Source organism: Hemitrygon akajei, chromosome 16, assembly GCF_048418815.1.
Source record: "Hemitrygon akajei chromosome 16, sHemAka1.3, whole genome shotgun sequence".
In the NCBI taxonomy this organism is placed as follows: domain Eukaryota; kingdom Metazoa; phylum Chordata; class Chondrichthyes; order Myliobatiformes; family Dasyatidae; genus Hemitrygon; species Hemitrygon akajei.
In genome coordinates, this window is record NC_133139.1 from 57,633,049 (window position 1) to 57,647,028 (window position 13,980).

Genomic DNA, 13,980 nt, shown 5'->3' on the forward strand with positions numbered 1-13,980 from the left:
GACCAAACATGTGAGTCAATGAGGCAACTTCAGAGTGATATCTGTCACAGATTGGATTAACATGAGAATAAAATAGAGCAAGTTTGTCCTTGGACATATGATCCCTGTGTACAACCTTGAATTGTATTAGGGCATGTTTGGCACAAATAGAAGAGGAGTTGACTAACTGTAGAATTTTCTCCCACTGTTCTGTAGGTAAAGGACAATGAAGTTCTTTTTCCCATTCCTTCTTAATTTTATCAGACATCCCTGGTTGTATTTTTATGATCATATTATAAATGATGGCTACTAAACCCTTCTGACAGGGATTCAAACCAAGAAATTTTTCCATAATATCAATTGGGCATAAATTTGGAAAAGACTGTAACCTATTATTAAAAAAATTTCTAATTTGTAAGTATCTAAAAAAATGGGTTCTAGACAAATTATATTGATTGGACAACTGTTCAAAGGACATAAAGCAATTATCATAAAGAAGTTTCCCCTCATGTTCCCCTTAAACAGTTCACCTTTCACCCTTAACCCATGACCTTTTGTTGTAGTCCCCCACCCACCTCTGTGGGAAAAGCCTGCTTGCATTTACCCTATATATACACTTCATAATTTTGTATACTTCTATCAAAGTTTCTCTCAATCTTCTACATTCCAAAGAATAAAGCCCTAACCTATTCAAATCTTTCCATATAACTCAGGTCCTCCAGACCCAGCAACATCCTTGTAAATGTTTTGTACTCTTTCAACCTTATTTACATCTTTTCTGTAGGCTGGTGACCAAAACTGCACAGAATACACCAAATTAGGCCTCACCAATGTCTTAAACAATTTCAACATAACATCCCATCTCCTGCACTCAAAACATTGATTAACGAAAGCCAATGTGCTAAAAGCTTCCTTTATGACCCTGTCAACCTATGACGCCATTTTCAATAAATTATTCCCAGATCCCTTGTTCTGCCATACTCTTCAATGCCCCTCTCTGTGTAAGACCTACCCTCATCAGTCCAACCAAAGTGCAAAACCTCACACTTGTGTGCATTAAATTCCACCTGCCATTTTTCAGCCCATTCTTCCAGCTGGTCCAGATCCCGCTTCAAGCCATGATAGACTTCTTCGCTGTCCACTACACCCCCAAACTTGGAGTAATTCTCAAAATTACTGATCCAGTTAACCACATTATCATCCAGATCTTTGATATAGATGACAAACCCAGCACCGATCCCTGCAGTACACCACTAGTCACAGGCCTCCAGTCAGAGAAACAACCACCCTTTGGCTTCTCCCACAAAACCAATATCTAATCCAATTTACTACCTCATCTTGAATGCCAAGCGACTGAACCTTCTTGGCCAACCTCCCAGGCGAGATCTTGTTAAATGCCTTGCTGTAAACATGTCCATGTCCATGTAAACGACATACATTGCCTTGCCTTCATCCATTTTCCTCATAACTTCCTCGAAGAATTCTGTAAGGTTGGTTAGACATGACCTACCATGCACTAACACATGCTGACTATCCCTAATCAGTCTATGATTATCTAACTACTTCCAATAACTTGCCCACTTCTGATGTCAGGCTGACAGGCCTGTAATTTCTTGATGTTGGGGTGTTGTTCCAATCCAGAGCTGTATTTGCTTGGTCTCAGTTGTCTCATTCATTGAGTCCCACACTCCTTCCACAAGAGGAGGAAGCTGACATCCCCTGACAAGTATAGTGTGATCCCAGCTTAACCCTGTTTGTCCCCATTCCCTGGTTCCTGGGAATCTGGAATAACAACATAAAGTGCAGTAGATCAACATGTGGCAGATCAGGCATCAGCTGTGGTGACATTATCTCTCAGTGTCATGGTCAGACAGCACAAAAACAGGTCTTTCAGCCCATCTTAGCCCCCTATGCCAGCCAACACTCAGGCCTTAGCCTTGATGAGGAAACTGTTTCACCCTCCACAGCTGCTACCCAACCCTCCGAGTCTCCCTAAGACATCCCCCTTTAGTTCACATTTCCTCTGCCTCTTCTCCAGCAAACCCCCATCGCCAAGGGAGGGGTCACCAACACAGTCCACTTCCTGAATGAGGAAGAGCCAGGTTTGTTCATGCACTGTGTGGGACCACAGTTCTGAAGGTGCAGGGATTAAAATGTAACGGAACATGGGGTCCAGTTCCTCTCCCAACTGCTCCCACCATCCTTTCCATGCCTCCGATCTGCCCATTTACATATCCCATGCAGATTCCCCAGATGATACACCTTCCTGAATGGGTAACAATAGTCTGTCCCCCACTGTCATTGGGTCTAGAGCACCAAACTCCCTTCCCACTGACAGAGTACTTTCCCCAGAAGGGCTGCAAGGGTTTGGAACAGTTTCTTGCCCTCACCTTTTCATGGGATAACTGTGGATGGGCAAAAAATGCTTGCCTTCCTGCACCTCAGGGTCTGAGTTGGGCCAATACTCAGAGCAGATGGGCCAAATAGCCTAATTCTGCTCTTTTATCTTATGGTCCTTTATCCATGATCAGTCCCACCTTACACTAGTCATCTCCTATTCTTTAGGTACAGAGGAGGTGTCAGGGGTAAGTTTTTTATGCAGAGAGTGGTGAGTGCATGGAATAGGCTGCCAGTGAAAGTGGTGGAGGTGGATATGATAGGGTCTTTTAAGAGACTCCTGGACAGGTACATGGAGCTCAGAAGAATAGAGGACTACAGGTAACCCTAGGTAATTTCTCAGGTAAGGACATGTTCAGTACAGCTTTGTGGGCCAAAGGGCCTGTATTGTACTGTAGGTTTTCTATGTTCTATGTCTATGCTTCTTAACATGTAGATAGAGAGGCATGGACTAGATACTCCATATGTCTTGTCAAGCACAGTTCCTTCACCCTACCATCGTTTCTCTGCCTCAATGGGACAAACCTATCCAGAACCCCATGCAAGTGCTCCTTAAACCATCTCCATATTTCTATTGTGCATTTCCCTGAGAACATCCATTCCAAATTTACATCCCCAAGTTCCCTTCTCCCAATTAAATTAAATAGTTTTCCAATATTCCATCCCTATGTTGTTGATCTGGTGTAACCTGGAGACTGTGTGGTGGTGAATGTATGGAGAGAGAATGTTTGTGCAGGAAGGGAGGGGGAGTCACTGGGCTCAGTAGTGCTGGGAATGAGGGAGGAAGTGTTTCAATGGTTTGTTCCTGTGTGACAGGTGTGGGAAGACAATAATAAGTCTCTCAGCTGGATAACTCTAGTCGGACTGAGCACATCTCTCTTGTGCCTGGCCCTCGCCATCTTCACATTCCTGTTCTGCGTCCAGACAAAAAATTTCAGCATCACCATCCACATCAACCTGTGTGTCAACATGTTCCTGGGAGAGCTGCTCTTCCTGCTTGGGATAGAGAGGACCAACAGCAAGGTGAGAGGTCACCAGTTCTTTCCTCAACTCATCCACACAAATGCTCTGGTCAAATCCATCAATGTCTGATATATTTATCCAAACCTTCTTTCTTAGCTTCCCTCAAATATGGTAAAGCCTTTTTGTGCCTTTTAACACATGGCTTCCAAACTGCCCATTTCCCTGTGCATATTCCTATCCATCCTCTTTGAAGGTCAGTTCCTGCTTTCAAACCACTTCCTACCATCACTTTAACCACTACACACTCTTGCCTCAAGTTTGTGGGTTTAAGTCCCATTGTAGCCGGGCTGCCTTCCAATCGGCTGAGACATTTCCAATGCTCTAAACCCCTGCTGCTTAGGCAAGATGGTCTGTATCACAATGATCAATTACTGATGCAGATATAGCTCCAGGCTACAGTAAGGGGCCAAGGCATAAGACTGGAGGTGTCCGTAGTGGCCCAGCCCTGATTGGTCAGGAGGTGGATTGATCTCTGAGGTCCACATGTCCCCTAGTGAAAGGCAAAGCCCTTTCCTGATGAAGGAAGAATGAATGAAGGGGCATCAAGACTTCAAAGCCAGGGAGATGGTCAGGAGGAATCGATTGTGTGGGTTGGCTATGGAAGAGAGCCTTGTGTTTTTTTACCAGTGTGTTACACCAACACAAATTATTCTCAGTACCCTCACCCAAAATTTACCCCCTAATCAACATCTCTGGATGAACTTGGCCATTTGTGGGAGGTTGTGCTCAAGGTGGCCACAGCTCTTCCTTGGTTAGAACAGAGAATACCAGCTACTGTTAGAGCCATGGTGAAGGGTGGAAAGTGTTGGAAGGACCCAGGCTGGTCTCTTCCATGGGAACCACAGCTCAGAGCAGAATGGAAGAGGTCTTAACTGCCGGTCAGTGCCCCTAACCAATCAGCATCTTTTTCCTTGCAAGTTATGAACTGGCCCCTGATTGGCTTGGTGGTTGACACCAGGCCCTCTGATTGGTCCAGTAGCTGGAAGCAGGCCTCTTGGTGGTCTGGAACCAGGGCCTCTGACTGGCCCAGTGGTTCCCTCTTTCCGGGGCTTGACTCTGTCCTAGCAGCCCACCTGGGATGAAGGTGAGTGTGGGAAAAGTGATGTGATGATCCGGGGTGGGGTGGGGTGGGGGGGAGGCACAGAATGTACCAGAGAACATGCTAACTTTAAACTGCTATATCCTTCAGGTTGTGTGTGCATTGGTGGCAGGGTGTCTGCACTACCTGTTCCTCGTAGCCTGCGCGTGGATGTCTGTAGAGGGCATTCACCTCCACCTCGTAGTCAGGAACCTCCAGAGGATCAGCAATGCCAGTGTCCACAAGGTGCTGAGGTGCTTCATGTATCCATTTGCATACGGAGTACCTGCTGTGATTGTCGTTGTTTCCGCGGCAACCTGTCCGGCTGGTTATGGATCACCCCTGTAGTAAGTAACTAACAAAGTCACCCAGGGCAGATCCTCATCTCTGGGAACTCTGCACCCAGCGTGTTCGATTTCTTCTCACACTTTCACTGAAACCATATCCTGGGAGGGGCAGAAACAGAAAAATCCCAGAGTCAGTGAGGAACTTAACATCAACAGTTCCCCTCCAGTCATCCTCGGCAAAGTGAAATTAGTCCAGAGGCTCCAACGTCAGATTTCAGTCTTCTGTGGCTACGTGAGGTGTGTCCAAGAACTGGTTGATGAAGTCCAGTTAACTTTGATGGTCTGATTATTGGAATTCAGCCTAAACCTTCATTTGGGGAGGTCATCAAGGAAAATCAACATGGGCTCAGGGATGGGTTGTGTCTGACCAACCTGGAATTGGTAATGAGGATGGTGGGGAGGGGGAGGGGTTGAAGTGGTCCATGTAGATTTTAGTGAGGCCTTCAATGAGGTCATAAAGTCCACAAGATCCAAGGGAGAGGCAAAGGGAATTAGTGCAGAGTCAGGAAGAAAAGGCTTGAGTCGATGATGTCTTTGTGGCCAGAGGCTTGTGACCAGTGGGGGTTTCCTGTGATGCATATCAATGATTGTTTGTGAATGTAATGAGATAGATGGAGATGATTTAACAATCAGCTGTGCGGTGGCACAGACAAGGAAATCTTTTGACAGCAGTAAGAAAATTAGACGCAGCCAAGTCTATAGGGTAGAACATGGAAAGTAGATCAGTACAGCACAGGAATCAGCCATTTGGTATACAATGTTGTGCCAAACTAACTTAGTAATCAAATGCTCAACTAAATCAATGTCTTTCTCCTTCCAGTCCCTGCTCATTCATGTGCCTATCTAAGAGCTTCTTGCTTGTGGTTATCGTATCTACCTCTACCATCACACAGCAGCATATTCAAAATGCCCACCACTTTCAGTGTGTATAAAAGAACTTACCCCACTTACACCCTTCCACCTTTAATTGCACTCCCTCTGATATTAGGCACTTCATCCCTGGGAAAAAGATCCAGCTATCTACTCGAACCCTCTCACAATCTTATAAACTTCCTCAACCTCCAACACTCCAGAGAAAGCAATTCAAGTTTGTCCAAATTCTCCTCATAGTACATGCCCTCTAATCCTGGTGAACCTCTTCTGCACCATCTCCAAAGCCTCAACATCAATGTAATACTCCAGATGTAGCCTAACCAGAGTTTTATAAAGCTACAATAGAACTTCTTGACTCCTGGACTCAATTTCTTGACTAAGAATATCATAGGCCTTCCTCACCACCATATTGACTTATAACCATATAACAATTACAGCACAGAAACAGGCCATCTCGGCCCTTCTAGTCCGTGCCGAACGTTTACTCTCACCTAGTCCCACAGACCCGCACTCAGCCCATAACCCTCCATTCCTTTCCTGTCCATATACCTATCCAATTTTACTTTAAATGACAATACCGAACCTGCCTCTACCACTTCTACTGGAAGCTCGTTCCACACAGCTACCACTCTCTGAGTAAAGAAACTCCCCCTAGTGTTATCCATAAACTTTTGCCCCCTAACTCTCAACTCATGTCCTCGATTGAATCTCCACTACTCTCAATGGAAAAAGCCTATCCATGTCAACTCTATCTATCCCCCTCATAATTTTAAATACCTCTATCAAATTCCCCCTCAACCTTCTACGCTCCAAAGAATAAAGACCTAACTTGTTCAATCTTTCCCTGTAACTGAGGTGCTGAAACCCAGGTAACATTCTAGTAAATCTTCTCTGTACTCTCTCTATTTTGTTGACATCTTTCCTATAATTCGGTGACCAGAACTGTACACAATACTCCAAATTCGGCATACCAATGCCTTGTACAATTTTAACATTACATCCCAACTCCTATACTCAATGCTCTGATTTATAAAGGCCAACATACCAAAAGCTTTCTTCACCACCCTATCCACATGAGATTCCACCTTCAGGGAACTATGCACCATTATTCCTAGATCACTCCGTTCTACCGCATTCCTCAATGCCCTACCAGTTACCATGTATGTCCTATTTTGATTAGTCCTACCAAAATGTAGCACCTCACACTTATCAGCATTAAACTCCATCTGCCATCGTTCAGCCCACTCTTTGAACTGGCCTAAATCTCTCTGCAAGCTTTGAAAACCTACTTCATTATCCACAACTCCACCTACCTTAGTATCATCTGCATACTTACTAATCTAATTTACCACTCCATCATCCAGATCATTAATGTATATGACAAACAAAATTGGACCCAGTACAGATCCCTGAGGCACATCACTAGTCACCGGCCTCCAACCTGACAAACAGTTATCCACCACTTCTCTCTTGCATCTCCCATTCAGCCACTGTTGAATCCATTTTACTACTTCAATATTAATACCTAATGATTGAACCTTCCTAACTAACATTCCGTGTGGAACCTTGTCAAAGGCCTTACACGCACAAATCCATGTTGGCTGTTCCTAATCAGACCCTATCTATCCAGATAATTATATATACCATCCCTAAGAATACTTTCCATTAATTTACCCACCGCTGACGTCAAACTGACAGGCCAATAATCGCTAGCTTTACTCTTAGACCCCTTTTTAAACAATGGAACCACATGAGCAATACACCAATCCTCCGGCACCATGCCCATTTCAAATGACATTTGAAATATTTCTGTCAGAGCCCCTGTTATTTCGATACTAACCTCCCTCAAGGTCCTAGGGAATATCCTGTCAGGATCCAGAGATTTATCCACTTTTATATTCCTTAAAAGCGCCAGTACTTCCTTCTCTTTAATCGTCATAGTTTCCATAACTTCCCTACTTGTTTCCCTTACCTTGCACAATTCAATATCCTTCTCCTTAGTGAATACCAAAAAAAAGAAATTGTTCAAAATTTCCCCCATCTTTTTCGGCTCCACACATAGCTGTCCACTCTGATTCTCTAAAGGACCAATTTTATCCCTCACTATCCTTTTGCTATTACTATAACAGTAGAAACCCTTCGAATTTATTTTCACCTTACTTGCCAAAGCAACCTCGTATCTTCTTTTAGCTTTTCTAATTTCTTTCTTAAGATTCTTCTTAAATTCTTTATATTCGACGAGCACCTCATTTACTCCATGCTGCCTATATTTATTGTAGATATCTTTCTTTTTCTGAACCAAGTTTCCAATATCCCTTGAAAACCAAGGCTCTCTCAAACTTTTAACCTTTCCTTTCAACCTAACAGGAACATAAAGATTCTGTACCCTCAAAATTTCACCTTTAAATGACCGCCATTTCTCTATTACATCCTTCCCATAAATCAAATTGTCCCAATCCACTCTTTCTAAATCCTTTCACATCTCCTCAAAGTTAGCCTTTCTCCAATCAAATATCTCAACCCTGGGTCCAGTCCTATCCTTCTCCATAATTATATTGAAACTAATGGCATTGATCACTGGACCCGAAGTGCTCCCCAACACATACCTCTGTCACCTGAGCTATCTCATTCTCTAACAGAAGATCCAACACTGCCCCTTCTCTAGTCGGTACCTCTATGTATTGCTGCAAAAAACTATTCTGCACACATTTTACAAACTCCAAACCATCCAGCCCTTTTACAGTATGGGCTTCCCAGTCTATGTGTGGAAAATTAAAATCTCCCACAATCACAACCCTGTGTTTACTACAAATATCTGCTATCTCCTTACAAATTTGCTCCTCCAATTCTCGTTCCCCATTAGGTGGTCTATAATACACCCCTATAAGTGTTACTACACCTTTCCCATTCCTCAATTCCACCCAAATAGTCTCCCTAGATGAGCCCTCTAATCTATCCTGCCAGAGCACCGCTGTAATATTTTCTCTGACAAGCAACGCAACACCGTCCCCTCTTGTCCCTCTGATTCTATCACACCTGAAGCAACGAAATCCAGGAATATTTAGTTGCCAATCACACCCTCCTGCAACCATGTTTCACTAATAGCTACAACATCATATTTCCAGGTATCAATCCATGCACTAAACTCATCCACCTTTCTTACAATGCTCCTAGCATTAAAATAAATGCATTTAAGAAATTCTCCACCTCTTCCTGTCTGTTTACCTCTAATAGTACAAAGAACTTTACTGTCTTCTGTTTCTTCTTTCTCCCATACATCTGTTCCTACACTCTGGTTCCCCTCCCCCCTCATATCTAGTTTAAATCCACTGGAGCCTCTCTAGCAAACCTACCTGCAAGAATATTTGTCCCCCTCCAGTTCAGATGTAAACCGTCCCGCCGGAACAGGTCCCACCTTCCCTGGAAAACTGCCCAATTATCTATAAATCTGAAGCCCTCCCTCCTGCACCATGTCTTCAGCCATGTGTTGATCTGCACTATCTTACTATTTCTAAACCCGCCTGCATGTGGCACTGGTAGCAATCCTGAGATTGCTATCCTGGAGGTCCTGTCCTTTAACTTGGCACCTAGCTCCCCAAACTCACCTTTCAGAACCTCCTCCCTCTTCCTACCCACGTCATTGGTCCCTACATGGACCACGACATCCAGCTGCTCACCCTCCCTCTTGAGAATACTAAGAACTCAATCCGAGATATCGCGGACCCTGGTACCAGGGAGGCAACAGACCATCCGGAATTCTCGATCTCTTCCACAGAACCTCCTATCTGTCCCCCTAACTATCGAAACCCCTATCACTACTGCTCTCCTCTTTTCCCTCCTTCCCTTCTGAGCTGAGGGTCCAGTCTTGATGCCAGAGAAGCAACCACTGCAACATGTCCGTGGTAGGTCGTCCCCACCAACAGTATCCAAAACGGTATACTTATTGTTGATGGGAACAGCCACAGAGGTGCTCTGCTCTTCCTGTCTATTCTCCTTCCCTCTCTTGACAGTCACCCAACTACCTGTTTCCTGACTCCTAGGGATGACTATCTCCCTGAAACTCCTGTCTATTTCTGCCTCTGCCTCCCGAATGATCCGAAGTTCATCCAGCTCCAGTTCCCTAACATGGTTTGTCAGGAGCTGCAGCTGGATGCACCTTTCGCAGGTGTAGTCATCAGGGACAACAGTGCTCACACTGACTTCCCACATACTGCAAATGGAGCACTCAACTGCCCTAACTGCTGCCTCCATTACCTACTCCTAATCTAATTAGATTAATTAAAGGAGTTTACCCAGCCTTACCTCACCTGGAGTGAAGCTCGTATTCAGCCTCTGCTCACTTTTAAAAATTCTCCCGCTGCCTCACGGGCCAACTTTCATGCACCTGCACAGTCTCAGCCTCTTTGCCATGATCAGTTTTTTAAAAAAGCTTCTCTCCGAGCTTCTTTTACCTCTTCCCTCTCCGCCTCTTGCTGCAATTTAAATAACCGTTGAAAACTTCCTCTCCTTTTTAAACCTTTGGCGCGCTACGTCCCGCTCTGACTTGTGCAGTCACATTCAGAGAGCTATGAACTTTGATGCCTAGATCCCTCTATGTATCAACACTGTTAGGAGTTTTGCCATTAACTATATAATGTCACTTTATATTTGATCTCCCAAAAAGAAACAGCTCACATTTGGCTGGATTAACCTCCATCTGACATTTCTTAACCCAAATCTACAACTGATATACAGTATATATACTGCTGTAACCATTGCCAGTCTTTTACATTATCTGCAACACCACCAATCTTCATATTGTCTGGGTAGAAAGGTGTCAGAGCAGGGAACATGGGGAATGGCAGCAAGACATGAGAATGTATGATACAGAGGGCCATGGAGGGACTGAGGGCTGACACAGAAGATGAGGTGGGACAGATAGCCATGGCCATATATAATAACAGGACAGGCTTGAAGGTTCTTGTGTTAATGACAGCTCTTGAATCACTTCTCTGTCTTCTGTTTCAGCTGTTGGCTGTCGGTCAAGAAAGGACTAATCTGGAGTTTCATTGGGCCCATTTGTGCCATCAGCCTGGTAACTGTCCTCAAATACCTAGGCAGAAAATTTGATCTTTCTACTGGGATCCCGACTACAAACACACCTAACATTCTGTCCAGTACAGCCTCCAACACTCATCAGCCTGGAGCTGCATAATGGGTAGGGAGGGTTTACTGACAGTGATAAAGGCAAGGTCAATGACATAACATTGGAAGAAAGAATAGAGGATTTCAGAGGTAGGTTTTTTTACACAGTGTGCATGGATCGCCCTGCCAAGGGCGGTGGTAGGGACATTTAAGAGACTCTTAGATAGGCACATGGATAATAGAAACATAGAGGGCTATGTGAGAGGGAAGGAGGGGAAGGGAGGTGGTTAACAGTTGAGGGTTGTGCCAGGACCGACTGCTTGCCACTCTTCTAGGAATACGTTCATTCTTGCCCCTTCTGGGGATACATTCGCTCATTGGAGAGGGAGCATGCGGTCATGATGGGTACAGGGGGGATTTCTGGGAACAGTGGGCACCACAGGAAATTGATTGCTTTATAGACAATAATAATCATATTTTAATTTGGACTCGTTCACTGTCTTGTGCATACTTGATGTTTGTATTTTGTGTATTTTTGTGTAAATAAATTTTTGTAGATTTGTAAAAACAAAGGGAAGGATTAGATTGATCTTGGAGTAAGACCATAAGATATAAGAGCAGAAGTAGGCCATTTGGCCCATCGAGTCTGCTCTGCCATTCAATCATTGGCTGATCCAATTCTTCCAGTCATCCCCACTCCCCTGCTTTCACCCCCATACCCTTTGATGTCCTGGCTAATCAAGAACCTATCTATCTCTGCCTTAAATTGTTCTCACTCATATTGTCCTCACCATCATCAAGTTCCTCACTATAGGAAGGATGTGGAAGCATTGGAAAGGGTACAGAGGAGATTTACCAGGATGCTGCCTGGTTTAGAGAGTATGGATTATGATCAGAGATTAAGGGAGCTAAGGCTTTACTCTTTGGAGAGAAGGAGGATGAGAGGAGACATGATAGAGGTGTACAAGGTATTAAGAGAAATAGACAGAGTGGACAGCCAGCACCTCTTCCCCAGGGCACCACTGCTCAGTACAAGAGGACATGGCTTTAAGTTAAGGGGAGGGAAGTTCAAGGGGGATATTAGAGGAAGGTTTTTCATTCAGAGTGGTTGATGTGTGGAATGCACTGCCTGAGTCAGTGGTGGAGGCAGACACACTAGTGAAGTTTAAGAGACTACTAGACAGGTATATGGAGGAATTTAAGGTGGGGGGTTATACGTGAGGCAGGGGTTGAGGGTCAGCACAACATTGTGGGCCGAAGGGCCTGTAATGCGCTGTACTATTCTATGTTCTATGTTCTTAAATACACCCAATGACTTAACCTCCACAGCTGCATGTGGCAACAAATTCCACAGATTTACCACCCTCTGACTAAAGTAATTTCTCCACATCTCAGTTCTAAAGGGACGTCCTTCATTCCTGAAGTCGTACCCTCTTGTCCTAGAATCCCCTACCTTGGGAAATAACTTTGCCATATCTAATCTGTTCAGGCCTTTTAACATTTGGAATGTTTCTATGAGATGCCTCCTCATTCTCCTGAACTCCAGGGAATACCCCCCAAGAGCTGCCAGACGTTCCTCATATGGTAACCCTTTCATTCCTGGAATCATTCTTGTGAATCTTCTCTGAATCCTCTCCAATGTCAGTATATCCTTTCTGAAATAAGGAGCCCAAAACTGCACACAATACTCCAAGTGTGGTCTCATGAGTGCCTTATAGAGCCTCAACATCACATCCCTGCTCTTATATTCTATACCTCTAGAAATGAATGCTAACATTGCATTCACCTTCTTCACCATCGACTCAGCCTGGAGGTTAACCTTCAGGGTATCCTGCACCAGAACTCCCAAGTCCATTTGCATCTCTGCATTTTGAATTCTCTCCCCATTTAAATAATAGTCTGCCTGTTTATTTCTTTCACCAAAGTGCATGACCATACACTTTCCAACATTGCATTTTATTTGCCACTTCTTTGCCCATTCCCCTAAACTACCTAAGTCTTAGGCTCTCTGTCTCCTCAATACTACCCACTCCTCCACCTATATTTGTATCATCGGCAAATTTAGACACAAATCTATTAATACCGTGGTCCAAATCATTGACATACATCATAAAAAGCAGCAGTCCTAATACCGACCCCTTTGAAACTCCATTGGTAACCGGCAGCCAGCCAGAATAGGTTCACTTTATTCCCACAACACACACAAAATGCTGGTGGAACGCAGAAGGCCAGGCAGCATCTACAGGAAGAAGTATAGTTGATGTTCCAGGCCAAGACCCTTCGTCAGGACTAACTGAAAGAAGAGATAGTAAGAGATTTGAAAGTGGGAGGGGAAGGGAAGATCCAAAATGAAAGGAGAAGACAGGAGGGGGAGGGGTGAAGCTAAGAGCTGGAAGTTGATTGGCAAAAGGGATACACAGCTGGAGAAGGGAAAGGATCATGGGATGGGAGGCCTAGGGAGAAAGAAAGGGGGAGGAGAGCACCAGAGGGAGATGGAGAGCAGTCAAGGAGTGATTGTGAGAGCGACAGAGAGAGAAAAAAGAAAGAAAAGAAAAAAAGGGATAAATAAATAAATAGATAGATAGATAGATAAGGGATGGGGTAAGAAGGGGAGGGGGGCATTAATGGAAGTTAGAGAAATCAATGTTCATGCCATCAGGTTGGAGGCTACCCAGACGGAATATAAAGTGTTGTTCCTCCAACCTGAGTGTGGCTTCATCTTGACAGTAGAGGAGGCCTTGGATAGACATATCAGAAAGGGAATGGGACGTGGAATTAAAATGTGTGGCCACTGGGAGATCCTGCTTCCTCTGGCGGACAGAGTGTAGGTATTCAGCCAAACAGTCTCCCAGTCTGCGTCGAGTCTCCCCAATATAAAGAAGGCCACACCGGGAGCACCGGACGCAGAATACCACACTAGCCAACTCACAGGTGAAGTGTCGCCTCACCTGGAATGACTGTCTGGGGCCCGGAATGGTGGTGAGGGAGGAAGTGTAAGGGCAGGTGTAGCACTTGTATTGTAACACGCGTATATGTAATACATGTAAGGCCACGTATAGTACTTGTCGACTGTACTTCTTCCTATAGTTGCTGCCTGGCCTGCTGCGTTCCACCAGCATTTTGTGTGTGTTGCTTGAATTTCCAGCATCTGCAGAGTTC

The 13,980-nt window shown here is 44.5% G+C and overlaps 1 protein-coding gene across 1 annotated transcript in view; it reads left to right on the top strand.

Annotated features, from left to right (window-relative positions):
• The window catches only part of LOC140740081 (adhesion G protein-coupled receptor E3-like), a 76,920-nt gene that overhangs the window by 50,280 nt on the left and 12,660 nt on the right, over positions 1-13,980 (top strand). The window contains exons 13-15 of the mRNA XM_073068952.1: positions 3,193-3,399; positions 4,589-4,824; positions 10,705-10,771. Of these exons, the coding sequence (XP_072925053.1) occupies positions 3,193-3,399; positions 4,589-4,824; positions 10,705-10,771 (510 nt within the window). The remainder of the gene's footprint in view (positions 1-3,192; positions 3,400-4,588; positions 4,825-10,704; positions 10,772-13,980) is intronic.